Source organism: Schistocerca cancellata, chromosome 8 (assembly GCF_023864275.1).
Source record: "Schistocerca cancellata isolate TAMUIC-IGC-003103 chromosome 8, iqSchCanc2.1, whole genome shotgun sequence".
NCBI lineage: Eukaryota > Metazoa > Arthropoda > Insecta > Orthoptera > Acrididae > Schistocerca > Schistocerca cancellata.
In genome coordinates, this window is record NC_064633.1 from 251,411,232 (window position 1) to 251,437,457 (window position 26,226).

General features: G+C 42.8%; 1 protein-coding gene across 1 annotated transcript in view; it reads left to right on the plus strand.

Moving 5' to 3' along the window:
- LOC126095496 (furin-like protease 2) overlaps window positions 1-26,226 on the plus strand; it is a 707,292-nt gene that overhangs the window by 673,253 nt on the left and 7,813 nt on the right. The window contains exon 20 of the mRNA XM_049910285.1: window positions 8,428-8,681. Coding sequence (XP_049766242.1) covers window positions 8,428-8,681 — 254 coding nt within the window. The remainder of the gene's footprint in view (window positions 1-8,427; window positions 8,682-26,226) is intronic.

The window sequence follows — 26,226 nt, forward strand, 5'->3', positions numbered from 1 at the left end:
GGTAGAACGATGGGTTCGATGACGGTTTGGATGTACCGTGCACTATTCAGTGTCCCCTCGACGATCACCAGTGGTGTACGGCCAGTGTAGGAGATCGCTCCCCACACCATGATGCCGGGTGTTGGCCCTGTGTGCCTCGGTCGTATGCAGTCCTGATTGTGGCGCTCACCTGCACGGCGCCAAACACGGATACGACCATCATTGGCACCAAGGCAGAAGCGACTCTCATCGCTGAAGACGACACGTCTCCATTCGTCCCTCCATTCACGCCTGTCGCGACACCACTGGAGGCGGGCTGCACGATGTTGGGGCGTGAGCGGAAGACGGCCTAACGGTGTGCGGGACCGTAGCCCAGCTTCATGGAGACGGTTGCGAATGGTCCTCGCCGATACCCCAGGAGCAACAGTGTCCCTAATTTGCTGGGAAGTGGCGGTGCGGTCCCCTACGGCACTGCGTAGGATCCTACGGTCTTGGCGTGCATCCGTGCGTCGCTGCGGTCCGGTCCCAGGTCGACGGGCACGTGCACCTTCCGCCGACCACTGGCGACAACATCGATGTACTGTGGAGATCTCACGCCCCACGTGTTGAGCAATTCGGCGGTACGTCCACCCGGCCTCCCGCATGCCCACTATACGCCCTCGCTCAAAGCGCGTCAACTGCACATACGGTTCACGTCCACGCTGTCGCGGCATGCTACCAGTGTTAAAGACTGCGATGGAGCTCCGTATGCCACGGCAAACTGGCTGACACTGACGGCGGCGGTGCACAAATGCTGTGCAGCTAGCGCCATTCGACGGCCAACACCGCAGTTCCTGGTGTGTCCGCTGTGCCGTGCGTGTGATCATTGCTTGTACAGCCCTCTCGCAGTGTCCGGAGCAAGTATGGTGGGTCTGACACACCGGTGTCAATGTGTTCTTTTTTCCATTTCCAGGAGTATATATATATATATATATATATATATATATATATATATATATATAGAGGGTGTTTCAAAAATGACCGGTATATTTGAAACGGCAATAAAAACTAAACGAGCAGCGATAGAAATACACCGTTCGTTGCAACATGCTTGGGACAACAGTACATTTTCAGGCAGACAAACTTTCGAAATTACAGTAGTTACAATTTTCAACAACAGATGGCGTTGCGGTCTGGGAAACTCTATAGTACGATATTTTCCACATATCCACCATGCGTAGCAATAATATGGCGTAGTCTCTGAATGAAATTACCTGAAACCTTTGACAACGTGTCTGGCGGAATGACTTCACATGCAGACGAGATGTACTGCTTCAGCTGTTCAATTGTTTCTGGATTCTGGCGGTACACCTGGTCTTTCAAGTGTCCCCACAGAAAGAAGTCACAGGGGTTCATGTCTGGCGAATAGGGAGGCCAATCCACGCCGCCTCCTGTATGTTTCGGATAGCCCAAAGCAATCACACGATCATCGAAATATTCATTCAGGAAATTAAAGACGTCGGCCGTGCGATGTGGCCGGGCACCATCTTGCATAAACCACGAGGTGTTCGCAGTATCGTCTAAGGCAGTTTGTACCGCCACAAATTCACGTAGAATGTCCAGATAGCGTGATGCAGTAATCGTTTCGGATCTGAAAAATGGGCCAATGATTCCTTTGGAAGAAATGGCGGCCCAGACCAGTACTTTTTGAGGATGCAGGGACGATGGGACTGCAACATGGAGCTTTTCGTTCCCCATAGCCGTCCAGGTAAAAATAAGCTTCGTCAGTAAACCAAATGCTGCCCACATGCATATCGCCGTCATCAATCCTGTGCACTATATCGTTAGCGAATGTCTCTCGCGCAGCAATGGTAGCGGCACTGAGGGGTTGCCGCGTTTGAATTTTGTATGGATAGAGGTGTAAACTCTGGCGCATGAGACGATACGTGGACGTTGGCGTCATTTGGACCGCAGCTGCAACACGGCGAACGGAAACCCGAGGCTGCTGTTGGATCACCTGCTGCACTAGCTGCGCGTTGCCCTCTGTGGTTGCCGTACGCGGTCGCCCTACCTTTCCAGCACGTTCATCCGTCACGTTCCCAGTCCGTTGAAATTTTTCAAACAGATCCTTTATTGTATCGCTTTTCGGTCCTTTGGTTACATTAAACCTCCGTTGAAACCTTCGTCTTGTTGCAACAACACTGTGTTCTAGGCGGTGGAATTCCAACACCAGAAAAATCCTCTGTTCTAAGGAATAAACCATGTTGTCTACAGCACACTTGCACGTTGTGAACAGCACACGCTTACAGCAGAAAGACGACGTACAGAATGGCGCACCCACAGACTGCGTTGTCTTCTATATCGTTCATATCACTTGCAGCGCCATCTGTTGTTGAAAATTGTAACTACTGTAATTTCGAAAGTTTGTTCGCCTGAAAATGTACTGTTGTCCCAAGCATATTGCAACAAACGGTGTATTTCTATCGCTGCTCGTTTAGTTTTTATTGCCGTTTCAAATATACCGGTCATTTTTGAAACACCCTGTATATATATATATATATATATATATATATATATATATATATATATATATATATATATATATAACAGAATAGAAATAAAACAAAAAATGTGATAAAAAGATACCATGGTGAATCCTGCGAAAGATTCATTGCCAATGCTGAACATGACATTCACAGTAGACGGAACAGAGAGGTTAATCTTATGAAGCATTTGAGTAGAAAGGAGAAACATACCGCATACATTACTGTAATAAAAGAAAATCAACGGATACACAATTACAGAAATTTATGGCATGATGGTGTTACTAATGATGTACTTACAGACTAGGGGTAGCGTCTTTGATTAATAATCAAAATGTCTTGGGTTCGGGAACAGCTACTGCTTAAAATTCGATTAATAATCAGCAATTGCAGCTGAAGACTTTTAGCATAAGAAATCACCCTCATTCTGCCAACGGCGACGTCAGAGTAGGGAGAGGAGCGGACAGAAGTCCAGGACACTCTTGTCCTTGATGTGCGAAACTGCCCATGACGGAGGAAGAATCAGCAATGAGCAATGGTTTGACGATGTAGAATGCAATGTAAACTACTGCCTTAAAGACACATAACGTGTATCCACAGGATATGCAGCCTGTAATTGAAACAGTGTCATGATAATCTCACCATGGGCAAAAGACACTGGAATAGTACCCCATTCGGATTTCCATAGGGGAGCAGCAAACGAGAGGGGAGGGGGTCGGCTACCATGAGGAAAAAGATTAAATAACCAGTCGGGGAATGGAATGTCAGAAGCTCGAACGTTGTTGGGAAGGTAGAAAATCCGAAAAGGGAAAAGCGAAGGCTCGATCTAGATATAAGGGGACTCAGTGAAGTGAAATGGAAAGAAGACAAAGATTTGTGGTCAGATGAGTATAGGGTAGTATCAACAGCAGATGAAAAAGGAATAACGGCAGTGGGATACATCATGAACAGGAAGGTAGGGCAGAGAGTGTGTTACTGTGATCAGTTCAGTGATGGGCTGTTCTTATCAGAATCGACAGCAAACCACCACCGAAAGCGATAATTCAAGTATACATGCCGACATCGCAAGCTGCAGATGACGAGATAGTGAACGTATATTAGGATATTCCGTGATTAATGTAGCACATAGAGATTACAGAAGAATATGGGGTAGGGACACGGAATTAGAGATGACACACAGTAATCGAGTTCCGTAACAAATTTCAGATAGTAATAGCGAGAAGAAAGTATGCTTGGAAAAGGCTGGGTGATACAGAAAGATTTCAGTTAGATTACATGATGGTCAGACAGAGATTCAGAAAACAGATACTGGATTGTAAGTCGTACCAGGAGGAGATATAGACTACGATCGCAATGTAGTAGTAATGAAGAATATTGTGAAGTTTAAGAGATTAGTTAAGAAGAATTAATACGTAAGGAAGTAGGATACGGAAGTACTAAGGGATGACGAGATACGCTTGAAGTTCTCTACGGCTACGGATACAGCAATAACATATAGCTCAGTGGGCAGTACAGTTAAAGAGGAATGAACATCTTTAAAAAGGGCAGTCACGAAAGTTGGAAAGAAAAAAAAAACATATGTATAAAGAAGGTAACTGCGAAGAAACCATGGATAACACAAGAAATACTTCAGTTGATCAATGGAAGAACAGAGTACAAAAAGTTCAGGGAAATTCAGGAACACTGAAATACAGGTCGCTGAGGAATGAAATAAAAGCTAATACGAAATAGCTGCATGAAGAATGTGAAGAATTCGAAAACGAAATTGCTGTCGGAAGGAGTGGCCCAGGATATAGGAATGTTAAACAGCCCTTAGCGAAATTAAAAGCAAGAGTGGTAACATTAAGAGTGTGACGGGAATTACACTGTCACATGGAGAGGAGAGAGCATGTAGGTGGAAAGAGTACATTGAAGGACTCTATCAGGGGGGAAATTTGTCTGATGTGATAGAAGGAGAAACAAAAGACGATTTAAAAGCGATAGGGGTCCAGTATTAGAATCAGAATTTAAGAGAGCTTTGGATGACTTGAGATCAAATAACGCAGAAGGGATAGACAACATTCAGTTAAAGTTTTTAAAACCATTGGAAAAGTCGCAACGAAAGAAATACTCACCGTGGTTTGTGCAATATATTAATCTGGCGACATACCATCTGACTTAGGAAAGGTAACATCCATTCAATTCCGAAGACTGCAAGAGCTGACAAGTGTGAGAATTATCGCACAACCAGCTTAACAGCTCATGCATCCAAGTTGCTGACAAGATAAAGATACCAGAGAGGCAATTCTGACGTTTCGGTTGATAATGGAAGAAAGACTAAAGAAAAATAGAGAGACGTCCATAGGATTTATCGGCCTGGAGAAAGCATTCGACAATGTAAAATGGTGCAATACGTTCGAAATTGTGAGAAAAATAGAGGTAGCTGTAGGGAAAGACAGGTAATATACAAAATGACGCAACAGTCAAGAGGAAATAGTAAGAGTGGACGATCAAGAACGTATTGCACGGATTAGAAATGGTGTAAGTCAGGGACGTAATCTTTCTCCCCTACTGTTCAGTCTGTACATCGAAAATGCAATGAGTGAAATAGAGGAAGGTTTCAACAGTGGCTTTAAAATTCAAAGTGACAGGAGTCGAACCTGGACCATCTGTACCGCAGGCAAGCATCCTACCACAGTTACACAGGACGCATCCAATTATCTTCCTAGTGTTAGTCGGTTAAAGAGTCTTGGAAAACTTCAGAAAATTTTTTAGAGATGGGTGAAAGTCCTCTCCCAGATTTATCTCTGAGATATGCCACTCACATGAAAGAAATATAACAAACTTCTAACATTCGACTGTCCTGTAGTCTCCTTGTTAACCATAAACGACTTGACATGTGTCAGATGCTTCCACATTATTTCCAAACAAACGTCCCTCATGTGAAAACTGTCATGTCAAATCAACTGAACAATTTCTTTGTCGATTTTTTCAATATCAGCAACTGTAGGAATACTCATCCAGTGGTGTTTTGGGAGTAAATCTCAACCATTCCCAGTGTTTCGTTTATTGTTAATGCTGAGTATTGCCTAAATGTCACTTACGTTCTGTCTCTTCTTGTTCCTCTTTGAGCCCTCAAATCACACAGAAACTCGAGTGTGTGAGACATTCATCGTTTCAATTAAGAATGGACCTCTGCAGTGGATTTTTCTGTTTTCACTAAAAGTTTCACACTGATCTGTAGTTCCTTCAAAATAGTACGGAATTTTTTCGGCGGGCTGCAGATACACATTCCGATATAAACAGCTGGGTCAGCAGGTAAATGGGCAGTGTAGCGTTCGAAATTGAGGTCTGCGCTGTTCATCAGTTAAGAAATATATACGATTACTTTTTAGCCAAACCTCATATTCACAGCAGTACATAATTTTTTTTCTCTGTAATCCATTCCTCTCACTCAGTCAATCTTCCTCAGTGTAAGGTTTGTGTGAGTACAATGTACGACCATCAAGAGAAGGCAGAATCCCTACTCATATAAGGAAAACGTAAGTCTACATTTTCCTTGTTTCCACTTGTTTACTGTCAGTTCCAGGAAGAGGACGATTTACTTAATCACGGATATCTGTGTGCTGATATAGGAGAGTGAATGTCAGTTTACACTGAGGTGACAATTGTCATGGGATACTTCCCAGTGCCCTGCAGGAATACTACTACCCCTACAGCCATCCATAATTTCGACAGTTTTGGAAGTCCAGGAGTTTGTGCACGAACTGATCTTTCGGTTATGTCCCCTAAATGTTCGACGGGATACGTATAGAGCTGTCAGCATAACAAAATTATTCTCTCGAATTGCCTAGAATGTTCTTCAAACGAATCGCGAATAGCTGTGGCTTGGTGACATGGGCAATGGACGTCCATAAAAGTTCCATCACTGAATGACCGAAAGTGGTCTCCAAGTATCCGAATATGACCATTATCAGTCAGTGATCGGTTCAGTTGGATCAGAGGACCCAGTCCATTCCTTGTAAACGAAAATGACACCCTTATGGAGCACAGCGCCTTTGCATGACAGCTGGAGAAATTCCGTAGTTATCCCACGAACCCTGACTGCAAATTTGTACATGTCTGGTGATTCGGCTTGTTGTGCTCCCATTCATCAATTGCATTCCAGGGAGCGCCGGTTATTAATATATCAGCATTTCACATTTGCAATGGCTTTTATCGAGACTACTTTAATCTGCGATCTTGCACTTAAATACACTAATGGCCATTAAAATTGCTACACCAAGAAGAAATGCTGATGATAAACGGGTATTCATTGGAGAAATATATTATATTATAACTGACATGTGATTACATTTTGACGCAGTTTGGGTGCATAGATCCTGAGAAATCAGTACCCAGAACAACCACCTCTGGCTATACTAACGGCCTTGATACGCCTGGGCATTGGGTCAAACAGAGCTTGGATGGCGTGTACAGGCACAGCTGCCCATGCAGCTTTAACACGATACCACAGTTCATCAAGAGTAGTGGCTGGCGTATTGTGACGAGGCAGTTGCTCGGCCACCATCGACCAGACGTTTTCAATTGGTGAGAGATCTGAATGTGCTGGCCAGGGCAGCAGTCAAACATTTTCTGTATCCAGAAAGGCCTGTACAGGACCTGCAACATACGGTCGGGCATTATCCTGCTGAAACGTAGGGTTTCGCCAGAATCGATTGAAGGGTAGAGACACGGGTCGTAACACATCTGAAATGTAACGTCCACTGTTCAAAGTGCCGTCAATGCGAACAAGAGGTGACCGAGACGTGTAACCAATGGAACCCATACCATCACGCCGGGTGATACGCCAGTATGGCGATGACGAATACGCGCTTCCAAAGTGCGTTCACCGCGATGTCGCCAAACACGGATGCGACCATCATAATGCTGTAAACAGAACCTGAATTCATCCGAAAAAATGACGTTTTGCCATTCGTGCACCCTGGTTCGTCGTCGAGTACACCATCACAGGCGCTCGTGTCTGTGATGCAGAGTCAAGGGTAACCGCAGCCATGGTCTCCGAGCTGATAGTCCATGCCGCAGCAAACGTCGTCGAACTGTTCGTGCAGATGGTTGTTGTCTAGCAAACGTCCCCATCTGTTCACACAGGGATGGAGATCAGTTACAGTCATGCGCATAAGATGCCTGTCATTTCGACTGCTTGTGATACGAGGCCGTTGGAATCCAGCACGGCGTTCCGTATTACCCTCCACAACTCCCCGATTCCATATTCTGCAAACAGTCATTGGATCTCGACCAACGCGAGCAGTAATGTAGCGATACGATAAACTGCAATCGCGATAGGCTACAATCTGACCTTTATCAAAGTCGTACACGTGATGGTAAGCATTTCTCCTCCTTACACAAGGCATCACAACAACTTTTCATTAGGCAACGCCGCTCAACTGCTGTTTGTGCATGAGATATCGGTTGAAAACTTTCCTCATGTCAGCACGTTGTAGGTGTCGCTACCGGTGCCAACCTTGTGTGAATGCTCCGAAAAGCTGATCATTTGCATATCACAGCATCTTCTTCCTGTCGGTTAAATTACGCGTCTGTAGCACGCCATCTTCGTGGTGTAGCAATTTTAATGGCCAGTAGTGTATGTTGCTTAGGGAGGTGTATTTCGAAATTTCATTACTCTACATTAATTATTCATTGGTTACGGAACTTTTTCCGTCAGTGTACTCGCCATTGATTATGTCCAATTTGAGGACGCAGTCTCGTTGCAGTCGCTAGGCTAGAAAATGATCTCTTTGTTACAACGTATTCCATTGCACAACCTGTACGGTTGTGGTTGTTAGTCACAAGCAGAGTGAGACGCTGGCTTAGCAAGTAGCAGGCAGCGTTGGCCGTAAGCCACGTCGCCGCTAGGTGACACGCCCGCTCTGCGGTTCTGTGGCAGGCGAGTGCCACAGCTGGTCGCTGGCGGGCAAGCGCCGCACCAAGCAGCAACAGCAGCAGCAGCAACAAGGCGGCGGAGAGCTGCCAGCGCCGGGCGGCACGTCGCGCGGGTCTGCATACCTGTCGGGGATGGGCGAAGCGGCGCCAGCCGTCCTCCACGGCCACGAGGGTGGGCCACTTGTAGTCGTCGCCTTCGCCATCTGCGGCTGCATCGCCGCCGTCTGCCTCTTCACCGTAATTTTCACCGTTCTGCAGGTGGGTCTCCCTCTGTCTCTGCCTCCCCCCCTCTCTCGCTCTCTCTCTCTCTCTCTCTCTCTCTCTCTTCTCTGTCTCTCCCCCTCTCTCTCTCTTTCTTCTCTCTCTCATACACACACACACAGACACACACACACACACACACAAACACATTAAAAATGCTGTGATATGTTTATTAATATATTATGAAACTGAATATCATGGCACTTAAGGACATACGTTCGCAATTTTATTTTCCTTTTGACACCATTGCATTCCGATCATTTGAAATTTTTGAGGGTTATAGCGGATATGAAATTATACCGTCCAAAATATCCGTTCTTTATCAAACTGCTTTGTAACTGGGCTATAATATATACCCACATTAAAGTAAACAATGTACGAGGTATAATATTTAGGAAAAGAGCACGGAAATTGCAATAACCAGATTTCCCAGAAACGCCGCTCAGTTGAAGAGGAGATTATCTGTAGGTACTCTATTATTTCTGAAAAACTACAACCAAATTTCTCGACGCAATGAAGATGTATTTTAGCCCTTGATGAGATCAGACAACACGGTGGCACAGTGGTTTGCGTCAAGGTCTCTCAATTTTTCCCCTGTGTTCGAAACTCGATTATTGTCTCTATTTTTTTATTTTTTTCATTTATGTAATTTTTTTTAATTTATGTACAAATTTCCATTGAAGGGAACTACACGAAGGTTTCTTATCATGTTACAAGGACGTTATATTAATTTTAAAGTTGGAATTGGGTGTCACAATAACTCTCACATATTTGTATCTATTTGTATAATGTTTCGAAATGTTACAAACTTTTTAAACTATTATCCACTTATATTTCATTCTTACCTCAATTTTTACATTAATTCTTATATTTTGTGCTGATGTTTATTCTTCAGGAAGATTTGGTGCATTCCCTTGAATGTTATCAACCGTAGGAACATTCTAAACATAGGAATTTCGAACACGATAAGCATCGTGCGAAGGCAGGATTGCCACAATGCATTTTTTCTCATGAATCTCGTCTGGAAGTGATATTCGTTACCCTTGCTGAAGAATTGGGAATTACATCGTGGCTTCACTGTACCGTTCCGCTGAGTGAGGCCTTATGCCTGATGTTTCACCTGAGGGCAAGCAACGGCTTCGACACCTCTTACGTGGTGTTTCCTGCGTTCGGGCACTAGAACAGCTGCTAGGAACCATTCAGCTGAATCGCAGTCGAAGTCTCTGACAGGCGCATTTGTAGCGTGTTCAGCACACGTGTATGGGTGGCTCCGAGGGATCCTCTGCTGTTTTATTCACTAACATGTCAATGCTGCAGCCCTCTGTTATCATGCCACGTGACAGCGCTATATATGAGGGCTGAGAAAACAGACGCACCCACGAACGGTTTTGAACGATCCTCAGCGATTCCACTCCATATACCAGAGAAATACGGGTGAACAAAACTCCAAAGAGTTCGATCACTTTCAATGTGACTGCAAAAATGGCTCTGAGCACTATGGGACTCAACTGCTGAGGTCATTAGTCCCCTAGAACTTAGAACTAGTTAAACCTAACTAACCTAAAGACATCACAAACATCCATGCCCGAGGCAGGATTCGAACCTGCGACCGTAGCGGTCTCGCGGTTCCAGACTGCAGCGCCAGAACCGCGCGGCCACTTCGGCCGGCAATGTGACTGCATCCCCACGACATTCTTACATTAGGGTTAAATCGTTCGGGAGGTGTCAACAGTGTTGAACGTTCTCAAAATCTTCGTCCCGTTGCTCTTTAGAGAACTGTCGTTTTCGACACGAAATATGTGGATATCAACGCCTCTCTAGACGGGCTGGTTGATACCACCTCCTCAGGGCTTTTCGCATCGATACTGAGAGCCGGTGTATAAATGTTTTTCTCAGCTACCCATAATAAAATCGAGTAATTTTAGCTTTGGGTTTCGTAGTGCTTACCTCCATCGCAGAACCATCGAAAGAACGCGTGAAATGTGATTAAGAGGGTGTGTGACGACCATCCATCATTTGGCCCGTCCAGAACGGCTTTCGGCAGAGTTTTGGTGAAATCTAGTGCCTATATTACTTCAGTAACCCTCCACACACCTCACATGCTGTTCTGAACTATAGACTTTTCTTTTCGTAAACCTTGCTGTTTCAACCGCCGTCAAGCCAGAAGGTGAGGTCGCAGGGCGCCACTCTTTTGCACCACTATAAAGGAAGGTTGCAGGCACATTTCAGCTAAATACGAGACTTATGAGACGCTACAGGATACAATCAAGGTGTTTCGATGAAATGATGCTTATTTTAGCGTACTACAGTTACTAATTAAAACTTTTACAAAAGAACAGACATAAATCAATATATTGGCCTCTAGTGTGACATTTATCACACGTAAATGAAAGACTGTAGTGCTCTACTTGCGCAAAATTTTCATGAGCTTAACCTTACAAAATGTGGTACTAAACCCAGAGTTCTGATAAATGTTTCATGGATTGTACAATATTGTTCCCCATTCGTCACAGTTTGTTCTCGCAGTGAACTTGGTATTTCTAAAAACAGGTCTTTTTCTAGCCTCTCTGATTTCCGGTCAAGTTTTTAGTCAATTACTTTAAGTACTTTTCAGAACTGAGTATTTCCTACTACCTGCCATTTCAAGAAATCTCACTTTTTCTACTGCTCCTTTCGCATAATTTTCAGTCCCTTTATGTCCTGACTTCTTCTTAATCTCCTATTAAGGAAATAAAAAGGACAAAAATTTATAATTTTACGTACTCAGTTACGTTCGTTATAATATGTACTTACCGTGTTCCCAAAGATGCTATTTCGCCTATACCTTGTCACAGCCTACACTTCTCTAAATACAAAAAAATGTAATAATACTTGCTTGCAGCCAACAAATAACATGGAATGTGCTGTCCGATACTAACCAATGACATCCATCTCTCGCTTGAAGGGACTGATATGGTTACTATGTCGCGAAATTTGCATGCCTCCCCCAAACCGACATAAATTGAACGCCACGGATATTTCGCAAATCATACAGCTAAATATAGGCAAGTACTTAGATTTAATCGTGTAGAACGCTATTGCCTGATGTCTAGTATAAGGAAAAGAGCTTAAGAGGGTGTTGTAAGGTTTTTTATGCTGAGAAATGATTGTTAATATAAAAATTCTGCATTACTCCGTTTTCATGTTAATTAACCTTGAAGTTAGCCAATCACGCCGTTTTCACGAAACTTTGCGCGAGAGAGATGGTGTCGCCAAACATGTTCGCGTTTGGTTTCCTTAAACCGAACAGAAGGGCATTAAAAAATGGGATATGGGTCGGTAATAACGATCGAACCCTAGCCAAAGACTGAGCAGGTCGTGATCTATTATTTACGCTAACAGAACAACAGACACTAATTGTATCTGGCTGGTAGCTCGAATTTGCGCGTGGAACGACTTGACAGGCTAACTTCACTGCTGATGAACAGCAAAACCCACTCTACAACACCTTTACAGACTTTTCAGACGGTTTCTGATACCATTTTCAGCTGCCTGCCTATGGCTTTTATGCATCCTGCAATACCTTAGAAGATCGAGTTTCATATAGGAACCCATTTCCGGTAACATCACCCAACGACGTCACAGAGCGTCAAAATCATAGGCGCCGGTGCCTGTAAATGTATGTTATACAGGGTGATTGCGTGATGATGTTTCATACTTTCTAGGCTTATGGAGAAGGATAAATGTATCAATTTGAGATAAGAGTCCCTATACCGGAAACGAACAAGCCGAAAGTTACAAGCGAAAACTTTTCTGATATCTCTGACAGTTCATTGGATATACTGGTTCTGTTGCCGCTAAATTATGGGGTAAGCAACTTATAGATGTGGTAGTATGGACCAAAATAGGGAAAAATGTCCTGTAAACATGAGCTGTAAAATGCATGCCTGAGGATCTATGTCCACTTGTTCATCTTCGCTAATGTAAAATACATGTCCTCTACTGAACAACTCTTCATAGCTCTTAAGATATGCATTTTAGAGGCCATGTTTACCAAACAGTTTTTCTCGCTTTTGTAAATTCTACAACATTTGTAAGTTGCCTACATTTCTGAGCAACAACAGTATCAGTATATTTATTCCACTGTCAGAGGTGTGAGAAAGGTATCCGCTTACAGCTTTCGACTGGTTCGTTTCCGGTGCTGGGATCGTAACCTCAAACTAATACATGTATCTTTTGCAATCATCACAGAAAGTTTTTAACATCATCACGGAATAACATTTACGAACGCCGACGCCTATAACTTTGATGGTCTGAGGCGTCATTGGATGACGTTTCCGGGAATGGGTTCCTATGTAAAACTTGATCTACTGAAACCCCTCTACAACCTCTAGAAGTGTATAACATGAATAGTGAGATACCTCGTATTTTGTACTGGGATAAATTTTTGCTGGAGGTCGCTGTTTACGAGTTATTCAAGAAAAACTCTCTTTAATTTCACTTTAGTACGTTTTCCTTGAATAATTCGAAAACTGAAGCCACTAGCGAAAACGTACCACAGCAAAACGTTTGAGAACATTAAATGTTCTGCAAATATGTCTTTTTCATGTCTTCTGTAGCACAAAGAGCTTGTTTGTAGCGAGAGATAGAATACGCCAATCATCGCGCGGTATTTGCTGACGTTCCTGGTTGTATAAAACACATTGGTAGTGCCAACTGAATCAGAGAGAGAGTAACCTATGCAACGAATATCTAGGAGTGGTAGATCACTTCGTGTGGATCAACTTTTGTTAGAAACAAAATGTCCGTGCTCTTTCCAGCAATATTAGTCCGCAGCTCGTTGTCTAGTGGCTAGCGTTGCTGCCTCTGGATCACGGGGTCCCGGGTTCTTTTCCCGGCAGGGTTAAGGATTTTTCTCTGCTTAGTGACTGGGCGTTTGTGTTGTCCTCATCATTTCTTCACCATCATTTTCAGGGGTGGCTGGAGTGAAAAAAGTGGACTATGTAACAATTGGGACTTTGTATGGGCGCTGAAGACCGCGCAATTGAGCGCCTCGTAAACCCAACATCATTATCATCATCCGTCGATATTAAGTTCTCTTTTTAATGCTGGTTATGCCTCCGAGAAGCGACGTTCATATGCAATGTATATTGCATATCACCTGGAAGGAAGCCAAAAGTGAAGCCCCTTATTCGCTTCTGACATATCTTTCTATGCTAGGATACAATTTTTATGATTCTTTTGCTGAAAATCACAGTACCAGTTTTCTGAAGTGGGTAATATGCTGCACACTTGGTTAGTAGACTATGCTAGTTCGAAGAAATCTCGCCGTGCCAGCGATGGCAAATACTGAGAAGGACGCCTAGCGTCGCTGGGAAGCGTCAGCGAACATTTTGCCTCTAACAAAAGTTGTTCGCATTGACGTGTCTCTAGGAACAGGTGTTATCTGTGTCAAGATGCACCACCAGTAGACTTCTGTCGAAAAGTCTTTTAAGCACGAATATTAAGTTTGCTCTAATCGGTTTTGGCTAACGAAACTTAGGACGTCATACCGGGCAGTGAAGGTCGAGTACAATGGAATGTAACATAAGATATGCTTCAAGAGGCTTATGAGGATACGGTAACGTTCTTGCTGACGATAGGCGATAAATCTAATGGAGCCAACAGCCCTCGCAGGCTTTTCCTTCTCGATAGTACAGTCACAACGAATGTGTGGAGTGACTAAAAGAAACTCTGTTCTGAACACCAGGTCGTCTTATCTGTAGGAAGGATAATACCGACAAGAAAGAAAAAGAAATCAATAATACGCAGTTACAACATTGATGGTGAAGTAGTCTCACCAGTCACATTAGTGAAATACTTATCGACAATATTATCAAACGGAGTGAAGCATATATTCTACAACATTACACATAGTTTGGTACTGTTATTATGTACGCGTAACAAACCCAAACGGAATGCATAGGTAGGGCTAAAATCATAAGAAACTGTATGGTGTTATAGATGCTGAGGGATCCTAAGACGAAAGTCATCGAGTGTCACTTTTTTTAATAATGCAAGGACGTCGATCTGTTAGTCCACGAGTTAACTTTCTAATAAAGTCTCGAAGAGTCTATTGGAGCTTATGCAGTGCACGCATTTCCAGAATATGGCAAGAAGAGTTGTCGGTACGGTAAGTTGACAATGGAATACGCTGTACGCCACATCGGCGTCAGTCGAACCGCTATCGTGACACAAGATGTGGAAGATCTGGTTTTCTGCAACTACAAGCACCAGCTGAAGACTGATACCTCCAATCTGGGGCTGCAGCGAGATCTGAGTAGATCCATTCACTTCGTAACTGTGTCCGCACCGTCACCGTAGCCATAAGTCGTGGCATTCGAACAACGATAAAAGCGTCATACAAACAGTGCAAGGGAACACCTGCAATGAAACTGTGATCAGTGCTACTGAGCATTCTTCATTAACGAGTGTCGGATTTTTCTGATGCTCATTATCGTCGTGGATGAATGTTGTGACGGCCAGGTAGTATTGAAGATTTGAGCCATGCAGTTCCAGGGGTATAGAAGAGAGTAAGGTCAGTTATATTATGACCCAGTAACATGTACTGGTTTGGTGCTGCTCTCCATGCTATTTTATCCCCTACAAGCTTTTTCATTGCCGAATAACTACTGCAAACTAGATCCGTTTGAACCCGAGTACTGTATTCGTGTCTTGGTCTTCCTTTGTGCGAATTTTGCCTCACATACTTCCCTCCAACAATAGATTGGTGATCCTTTGATGTCTCAGAAGTGCGCGATTAATCTATTCTTTTTTTAGTTAAGTTGTTCCACAAATTTCTTTTCTCCTCAGTGCTATTCAACACCTCCTCATTAGTTAAATGACCTACTCATCTAGTCTTCAGCACTTTCCTGTAGTTTGGAATTTCAAAAAGTTCAATTGTCTGTACATCTGAACAGTTTATCGTCCACATTTCACTTCCTTACAAGGCTATACTCTGAACAAACACCTTCAGAAAAAAAATTACTAACTTTTTTTTTTGATATTAACAAATTTCTATTCTTCTTAAGAACTTTTATCCCATTTTCCACTTTATATTTTATGGCCTTCATCAATCTGTATTTTCCTGCCCAATTAAAAAAAATTCGTCTATGAGTCTTAATGTCTCATTTCCTATTATAATTCCCTCAGTATCACGTGATTTAATTCGAATACATTCCATTACACTTCTTTAGCTTTTGTTAGCTTTTCATCTTTCTAAGTCTAAAATTTAACCCCTTCAAACTTTCGCAAAAGCGCCAATCTTGACCAAAATATTGATCCGATGAAGTTCAGACTTGTTTCATTGTGACATACATCTACATATACTGAACAGCTTTTAGGTTTCTAGCTGCATTAATTAGCGCAGGTTATTTTTTTTAAATAATATATTTACAGAAACGTATTCATTAGATCACTACGAGACTTCACAACGTTAAAATCAATATACCGAAGCATATACCGACGAAGTTTGGAAAAGTTATTTTAATTTTTAATTGCCTCCTTAGATTATGGCGCAATATTTTGTCTGATATGCACATGCACGTCATGATGACGTCGTGCTAGTTGCAGTGAAGTGGGGTAATTCTCTGCTCACTCAACGCCCTCTATATCTTTCACAATGATACAGTCCTTTCACCACAGTGTCATCTTTCATGACGATACTACGAGGGGTGTTCGAAAAGCAAACAACATAATTTGTGTCTTGGAAGCGGGTTAATTTTATTCAGGATCCCAATACATCTTACTATTTCCTGCTGTTTTGCCTATAAATACCTATTTTTCAAGATAGTCTTTGTTCAATACGACGACCCTCTGCCACCCTACAGGTAGCACCTCTATGCCCCCACATTACCTGTCTATTGGTCGACATCGGATCCAGTGTCTTGCTGAATCAATAACCTCCCCATCATCCATGTACTACTTCCAGCGTAAAGCATCCTTCATTGGGACAAACAGATGGAAGTCGGAAGGTTCTAAATCCTGCTGTGTGGTGGATAACGGAGAAGAGTCCAGTGAAGCATTCTGAGTTTCTCCCGGGTAGGCAGGCTAGTGTGAAGCCTTGCGTTGTCTTTGAGAAGGAGAAGTAGTTTGCATTTTTCTGGCGACGAAAGGGATTAAGTTGCTTCTTCAATTTGCTAAGGGAGGCACACAATACACTTGAGAGTCGATCGTTGCTCAGTGAATGAGGACGTCAAACAAAATAACCTTTTCAGTGTACCAGAAGATCGTCACCATCAGTTTACCACTTGGTGATGTTGCTTTGGACTTTCTCTTCTTTGAGGAGAGGTCGTATGGCATAACTTCATGGACTGCTATTTTGTTTCCTGTTCGTACAGATGAACCCAAATATCATAGCCTGTGAAGATGTTCGACAGGAAATTGTCACGATCAGTCTCTTAACTCGTAAGCTGTTCTACACAGATGGTCCTTCGTTGGTGTTTATATTCTTCTGTTAGGCGGCGAAGAACCTAGGGGGCGGACACCTCTGAGTACCCCGACTGGTGGGCGAGGTGTCAACATTACCAAAAGAGACGTCCAATTGGGCAGCGAGGTGTTTTATTGTGATGTGTTGATAACGTTGAATAAAAATCCCCACGTGCAATATTACATGAGTCACAGTTGTGTGCGGCCCGCCCGCACGTAGGAGAACTGACAGGATTGAGCGAAATTGTTTCAATGATGACAGATGCCTCGCCCAAAGGTTGATCGTGGTTTTGTTCATTGCCAGGTCTGCATAGGCATCCTGCAAGCACCTATGAATATCTGCGACGCTTTGCTTTTCCACGAAAAGAGAAACTCAGTGACAGCTCATCCGTTGCAGACGCCCCGTTTAAGGCTACTTCTAGCGCCGCCACATCATGAAACTATAGTGGCTGAAGCACGAGTATTAACGTTATGTTCCACGTCAAAATCCACAATGTTTGCAACCGAAGCTGGCCGAGACAAAATGTGTTCTATTACTTATTGATCTACCGTTATAATCAACAAATGGGACGACCTATAGACTTGAAGACATGAAACAGGCATGAATGAATCCCATAGAGCCTACTTGGAACCAGTTTAAACTTTTATTTTGTAGTCGCAGGAAGGAATATACTGTGTGAATTGAGAAGTGCCACCTGCGAGGTGTGGTACATGCTTGATTCTCAATTTCGGACAACGTATCACGGAGGATCCACTCATTCGCCATACCATCGAGATGATCATTACTGTAGCAACATAATCCATCCGAACAGGCCTCATAAGACCCAACGGTATCGGCTGACCGCCATGTCGTCCTCAGCCGATAGGAGTCACAGAATTGTGGATTTAGATGGGTATGTGATCAACACACCTCTCTCCCGGTCGTTGTCAATTTTAGTGACTACAGGAGCTACTTCTTAGTCAAGCAGTGCGCCATTAGGCTTCACAAGGACTGATCCCACTTATGACCAGCGTTCGGCAGACCAAGAAGCTCGCCAAACCAAATGCTAGCCGAGCTCGACAACACTTAAATCCAGTGATCTGACGGAAACTGGTTTTACGACTACGACCATGTCGTTAAGAGAGTATCATCGACAGTCCAGTGTCGGTGTTGACGAGTCTAAGTGAGGCGTAAAGGTTTGTGTCGTGACGTCATGAAAGGTTCACGAGTGGACCTTCGGCTCCAAATGTCCATCTCGATAATGTTTCGTTGAATGGTTCACACGCTGTCACTTGTTGATAGTCCGGCATTGAAATCTGCAGCAATTTGCGGAAGGCTTGCGTTTCTATTACGTTGAACGATTCTCTTCAGTCGTCGTTCTCCCATTCTTGCAGGGTGTTTTTCCGGTTGCTGCGTTGTTGAAGATTTGATGTCTAAACGTATTTCTGGTATTCACGTTACACTCGTGAAATGCTCGTGAGGGAAAATCCCCACTTCATCGCTACCCCGCAGATACTGTGTACCAATACTAGTGCGCCGGCTATAACACCACGTTCATACTCATTCAAATCTTGATAATCTGGCATTGTAGCAGCAATAACCCATCTAACAACTGCAGCAGACACTCGTGTTATAGAGGCATTGCTAAATGCTGCACTGTGTTCTGCCTGTTTACATATCTCTGTATATGAATACCCTTGCATATACCGATTAGTTTTTTTTCTTTTTTTTCGTTTCAGTATATCTTGCTACGAACGGCACCTGTTTGAAGTCCTCAGAACGTATCAAGTGTCAGTCGTGGTTATTTATAGTCTTTTGCATGATGATAGAGCCAAGGTGAATTTGAACGTGGGCAAAGTGTTCGCCGTCTTATGATGGGTATTTCCATAAACAAGGTAGTCAAAGTGTTTGCTGTTTCAAAAGGCACTATATCGAACACTTATATCGTATACGGGAAAAGCATCATCCAACAAGTCACAACGGGGAGGGAAGTATCTGGTAGGTGATAGTAAGGCAAGGTCTTGGAAGAGAATAGTGACGAAAGAGCACGGAAGGGCAACCTCGACTTCCAAAACACGCACTAATGATACAAATTCTCCTAACAGAAAAATGTTTTGGTGAAGCCAGAACACCTACGCTATGGAGAAGCTAAAGAAAATCATTCAGTAGAATGAATTTAGTTTCATAGTGTTTTCAACTTCTGGCCCAGTTGGAGATAAACATGACGGGGGTTCGGTGATGATTTTGACAGATGATATCTCGGTATTTCAAGGGTCCCATAGTTACTGTGCAAGATCGCATTAGTGCCATTTATTATGTGACCATTTTGGAGAATCATGTCCATCACAGGGTACAATGTTTGTTCTCAAAAGGTAAAGATGTGTTCCAAGATTACAGGTTCCCTGTTCGCAGCAGCTCTCATAGTCCCGCACTGGTTTCGAGAGCATAAGGATGATTTGTCGTATCTACCCTGGACACCGTAGTCATCAGGTGTCAGTATTAGTAAGTCTGCGTAGTATACTTTGGAGAGCATGGCGTGTAATCATAAACCATTTCCATCACCGTTTCCCGAAGTTGTGACTACTTTGCTGGAGGGATGGCAAACGACTCCCGAGAAAACCATACATACCGAGACGATTGGAAGCTATTTTGAATGCCAGCGGCTCCCCTCCATCGTATTAAGCATGGTTATGTGTTTCTTCCTTTGTGTTTCCGTATTTTTCCAACTCCTGTACCTTATGTACACATCACTAGATGTTACACGAAATCGTCTCCCATGCTAGACACATAAGCAGTCGAAACAGCGTAAACTGGAAAAATCTAGTGAACCATACGAATAAAAATAATACAATGTGTTGTTTCAATTTTTGTAAACGTTTATTTTTACGATACAATCGCATCAGCACTTCACTTTGCCTTAATCATTTTCGGCCAGGTTCATACATAAAAAGAGACACATAATCATTCGAGAATTTATGAAATCAGCTAAATAACTATTTATGCAACGACATAAAATTCAGAAAGTTGTAACTTCGTTAATATGCAAGTAGCGGACCTTAAACAGGGCGAAACAAGAGTCGCTGAGTGCCTGCAACTAATAGTACAAAAATGTCTCTAAACTTTCTTGGAGTGTATGTGTGCGGGCAAATATGGAGTTCAGAGAATGACAGTTTGGCAGCACTATAATCATTGCCCACAATTCATTCAGTAAATATAACGACGCTGGTTAGTGGAATGGATAGAGTTATCCTGGAAATCGCCAGCTCGACTGCAAGTCTAGGTGTAATTTTGATCTGCTTAGTATTCTTGTAGTACACAGTTTATGAAACGCCACATGTCATGCAAGTAGATTTTTAATGTTGATCACAATCAAATTCGGGCATTTCCTACGGTGTTTGTTGTTGTGACACATGTGGTTGTGGTCTGTGGAGCATTTGGAAATATACTGAGTTCTACACATTTGTTGTTCTTGTACTCTTCATTCGCAAAACTTGTTTGATGTAGCTCTCCACGCTATTCTATCTTCTGACAGCTTCTCCATCTTCGATTAACTACTACAACCTATCATCTTTCTGAAACTGCTCACTGTATTGATCTCTCTGTCTCGTTCCACGAATTTTACCCTCAACCTTCCCTCCAGTACTAGATTGATGATCCCTAGATGTTTCAGAATGTGTCCTATCAACCAATCCCTCTTCTAGTCATCTTGTACCACAAATTTCTTTTCTCCCCAATTCTGTTGAGTACCTCCACATTAGTTACCTTGTCCACCCATATAATCTTCATCATTCTTCTGTAGCACCATTTTTTAGAGGATTCTCTTCTCTCATTGGCTAAACTTTTATAAATTTAAGTGCTGTGTAATGTATTATAGCTATTTGAAAAATACTGTAATTCTTCGTTTACAGTATTTTATGCTGACTTCAATTTATATACGTGTGTAGTAAAATATTACGTACGGACGGTTAAAACACGTTTCATCGGTCGTGAATCATACTGAAACGGAACGATCTCTTCTAATACGGAACACTAGATATTTCCGTCTTAACAATTTTCCGCAGCTTGAAAATGGAAATTTCAAAACATTTAAAACTTGTAATAAAACCAACTTTTGATCATGCTACTTCTTAATTTGATTTCGCTTACCGACTACTAGTGTGTAGCAGTGTATTAATGTAACATATAGCCTGTAAAGTAAAGACTTTCAAGATTTTTGCGAATGAGATACCTTTAAATTTGAATAGAGTGTGTGGTTTTAGGTTCAAAATGGTTCAAATGGCTCTGAGCACTATGGGTCTTAACTTCTGAGGCCATTAGTTCCCTAGAACGTAGAACTACTTAGACCTAACTAACCTAAGTACATCATACACACCCATGCCCGAGGCAGGATTCGAACCTGCGACCATAGCGGTCGCTCGGTTCCACACTGTAGCGCTTAGAACCGCACGGCCACTCCGGCCGGCTGGTTTTAGGTATGTGACCATGTTGCGCCTTAGAACAGTAAATAAAAATCTTAGTTTTTCGGAATAATTTTCATAACTTCAGAAAATGATGGCAGCACACATATAGTAAACACTACCATTCAAGACGTAGTACAAACTTGTATTAAAGTACTATAATTTGGTACTTCCATGATACAGTACTCTCCCATACTAGACCAGTTCAAGTCTTTTGTAAACGACCTGCTTTAACTGATGTACAGTAATGAAGAAACCAGGGCCGTATCATGGAATTTGAAACTAGGAATCTGATATAAAAAATTTACAAGCAGTTCCGGAATCTACATCAAGTATTCTAACACAAAATTCTACCCAGTATAGCAATTGGGAGCAGAGCTGTAGAATGCAAAACGAAATACTTCTAATAGATGCGGTTAAAGTTGGCAAACTGCTTTACTTTGACTTCCATTTGCGACCTAAAACAATCACGAGACGAAATTTTGTAGTAGATATTTTTGTACTGCTAGTAAACAAGAAATCGCGCTGTGGAGTCAGAGTCCATGAATTTTGGTTCACTCTGTGTATTATTCATGTTTGGGAATTATTGCACCACGCGATGTACAACATATTGCCAAACTCTTGTATTGTCGTTCTTTTGCGATCATACTACTCCTATTCCCTATTAATCGGATTTTTTCCACCCTTACATGCATGTCTAAACTTACGACCTAAAGATGTACCAATTTCTTCAAAATTAATTTTCTGACCGCGGACTCGTTGACATCGGTTGAATTCGGCATAGGCTTAGTACTGGAAAAGCATTCGACAGTGTCAAAAGGTACAACATGTTCAGAATTCTGAGAAAATTGGAATAAGCTGTAAGGGAGGACGGATAATATACGGTATGTACAAGAGCCAAAAGAGAGTAATAGGAGTGGGTGACCAAGAAAGAAGTGCACGGATTGAAAAGTGGTGTTATGACAGGGATGTTGTCTTTCGCCATTACTGTTCCATCTATACATCGAAGAAGTAATGACGGGAAGAAAAGGAAGAATTACAGTATCTGCTGAATGGAGCGAACAACCCAATCAGTATAGATTATGGATTAAGAGTAAATCGAAGAAAGGTGAAAGTAACGACAAGTAGAGAAATGAAAACTACAAGAAACTTAACGAAAGGATTGCCGATGAAATGTGGTCAAGGAACTCTGCTAGCTAGGCGGGAAAGTGACCCATATCGAGCGGAACCAAGAGGACATAAAAACAGACTAGAACTGGCAAAAAGGGCATTGTTGGCTAAGAGAAGTTCTCTGGTATCAACCATAGGCTTTAATTGGAGGAAGCAATTCTTGAGAACCCCAGTGTTGTGTAACATACAAGGTGTTAACAAGCGTGTGTACAACACCTTACAGTTTTTAGACGAGATAAAAATAAATAGTTTCTTGTGAAGCAAAAAGGCACAATCTCCCCGCTAGTGGTCCGTAATGGGTTTGACACTAGTGATTTTCAGAGACGGCGTTAAGACTGGTGTGTGATGAATGCTGTTTAGAAGATGTTGCTAATAATTTCATCGGTTTACACTAACACGTTCAAAACAACCAGGTGTTGCTCGAGTAATGGCTTCAGCTTCAGCGAAACGTGATGACAGCTCTCCTAGAACGGCTGTGAATGTCACATACAGCAAACACTTCACCTCTTCCCACGAAAAGAGTTCCATTGGACTGAGGGAACTTGTATTCCTCATATGGCACTCCGAACACCGTCTCTGAAAATCACTTGTGTCAAAATAAAAAAAAAAAATGGTTCAAATGGCTCTGAGAACTATGGGACTTAACCAAATGCTTCAAATGGCTCTGAGCACTTAACATCGGAGGTCATCAGTCCCCTAGAACTTAGCACTACTTAAATCTGACCAACCTAAGGACATCACAAACATCGGAGGTCATCAGTCCCCAACACGTTCAAAACAACCAGGTGTTGCTCGAGTAATGGCTTCAGCTTCAGCGAAACGTGATGACAGCTCTCCTAGAACGGCTGTGAATGCCACATACAGCAAACACTTCACCTCTTCCCACGAAAAGAGTTCCATTGGACTGAGGGAACTTGTATTCCTCATACGGCACTCCGAACACCGTCTCTGAAAATCACTTGTGTCAAAATAAAAAAAAATGGTTCAAATGGCTCTGAGCACTATGGGACTTAACCAAATGATTCAAATGGCTCTGAGCACTTAACATCGGAGGTCATCAGTCAACTAGAACTTAGCACTACTTAAATCTGACCAACCTAAGGACATCACAAACATCGGAGGTCATCAGTCCCCTAGAACTTAGAACTACTTAAATCTAACCAACCTAAGGACATCACACACACCCATGCCCGATGCAGGATTCGAACCTGCGACCGTAGCGATCGTGCGGTTCCAGACTGAAGCGCCTGGAACCGCTCGGCCACCAGAGGCCGGCGTGTCAAAATAATCATGGACATTGCGGTTCCAGACTGAAGCGCGTAGAACCGCTCGGCCACCAGAGGCCGGCGTGTCAAAATAATCATGGACTTTTGTATGTGAAATATGCGTCTCTAGATCTCCCCCAAGCATTCTAAGATGATGTATATATCACGTGCAAGATGCTTCACAATTCCTGCTGCACGCTTTCATTCTAAGATGATGTATATATCACGTGCAAGATGCTTCACAATTCCTGCTGCACGCTTTCAGTTGTGGACGATGCTTTGAGCACACGTTGTCATACCACATTAAAGTTTCGTCCTAATACTAAAGCGACAGCGAGTAATCGGTACGTTCCAAACAAGGAGGATTGACTGTGGTGCTCCACGGACACACCGAATTCTTAACTTTGAAGGGTGACGTCCTTCGTCACGTAGAGGAGAGCCCGACAACAAGTAGACCTACTCGAAACATTGATCACGCCGTGGGCTCTTGTAAATCATGCAGGTCAGAGCTTATTGTTTCCGCTTTTTGCATGCTGCAACGGGGAATTTGAAAGTGTTTAAATTTTCAGAGTTGTTTTATATCGCAACGGAGCATTTACGGACATGTGATCGCCATCATAAATTTTTTCACTAACACATTAAATGTACTCGCAATTGCGAATAAGGACAACCATCAGCTGTAGAATGGAGTGAAGACAATGAAAATTTGTGCCGGAGCGGGACTCGAAGCCGGATTTTACGCTTATTGCGAACGGTCGCCTTACCATTTGGCTATCTTTCCACGAACAACGGCCGGGCTCAAACTTCCATATGTCGTCAGGCACGCGTCTACGACTTGTACTCGTCCATCCATTATGTACATCCCAGTAAAGGTCAGACGTTGTACTTGGAAGTCGCTTGCCCGGTGTCGGGAGAGAAATGCGATATTGCAGTATCTGCGTTATTCTGGTTACGATGTGAAGTTCCTTTTGCTCATGTATGCATGTCCAAAGGGAAAGGCGCTGTGGCGACTACAGCCGTTGTCAAATAAATTAAATGTATACGTAATTGCGAATAAGGACATCCATCAGCCACAGAATTGAATGATGACAATGAAAATTAGTAGCGGACTGGGACTCGAACCAGGATTTCCTGCTTACCGGGAACAGTCGCCTTACCATTTGGCTATCCGTGCACGACTCATGGCCAAACCAAAACTTCCATGTGTCGTCAGTCATGTGTCTACGAGCGATAGTCGTACATTCATTGTATATGCAAGTCCAAAGCAACTTTGCATCGTGACCAGTTTGACACAGGCACTGCAATGTCGTATTTCTTCATTAAATCCCCTCTACAATCTATTAGAGATCGTAATGTGAATTGTGCAGCTCCTTGTACATAAAGGTATATGTGTTTACAATGATTTTGTGGTTACTTTTATTAAACTAGTGAGATTGTAGTTTCATATACATTTCAAAAAACTGAAGAAAAAATAAACATTGTTTCAAATATAAACGTTTGTTTCGATAGGGAAAGGTCCGTAGTTTGGTGTAGACAGCAATTCGTAAGAGCGTGATTATATGGATCCTCTATGCTAAGGAATTACTGGACACTAATAATTGGTTACAGTAAAGTAATTTTAGAAAAGCGAAAATATACGTAGTTACATTTATTTTCAGTAGTAAAAATGAATATCAGGTCCGTGTTGACGTATAGGTTGCGATGCACATAAGCCGGCGAGGGTGGCCGAGCGGTTCTAGGCACTACAGTCTGGAACCGCGCGACCGCTACAATCGCAGGTTCGAATCCTGCCTCGGGCATGGATGTGTGTGATGTCCTTAGGTTAGTTAGGTTTCATTAGTTCTAAATTGTAGGCGACTGATGACCTCAGAAGTTAAGTCCCACAGTGCTCAAAGCCATTTGAACCATTTTGCGATGCACATATCATTGTCTAGCTCTTTCAGATGCTCCGTTAAAAGAGTGTTTTAAAAGCCTGGAGATTCTAAGAATTGCTTCACAACTCATATCAGTTAATTGTTAAGCATGTTTCTACAAAATATGCCGAAATAGACAATCCATTCCGCCAGCTTTGCGGAGGATCCTGGTTGGATTTCCGTCCCTGCCAGTGATTTTTCCTTGGTGAGAAGACTGGAATGACACAAATTCATTCTCGTGATGCCAACTGAGGAGCTGCGTGATCGAGCAGTAGCGACTGCAGATCACTGAAACTGAAAGCGGCCGGGAGA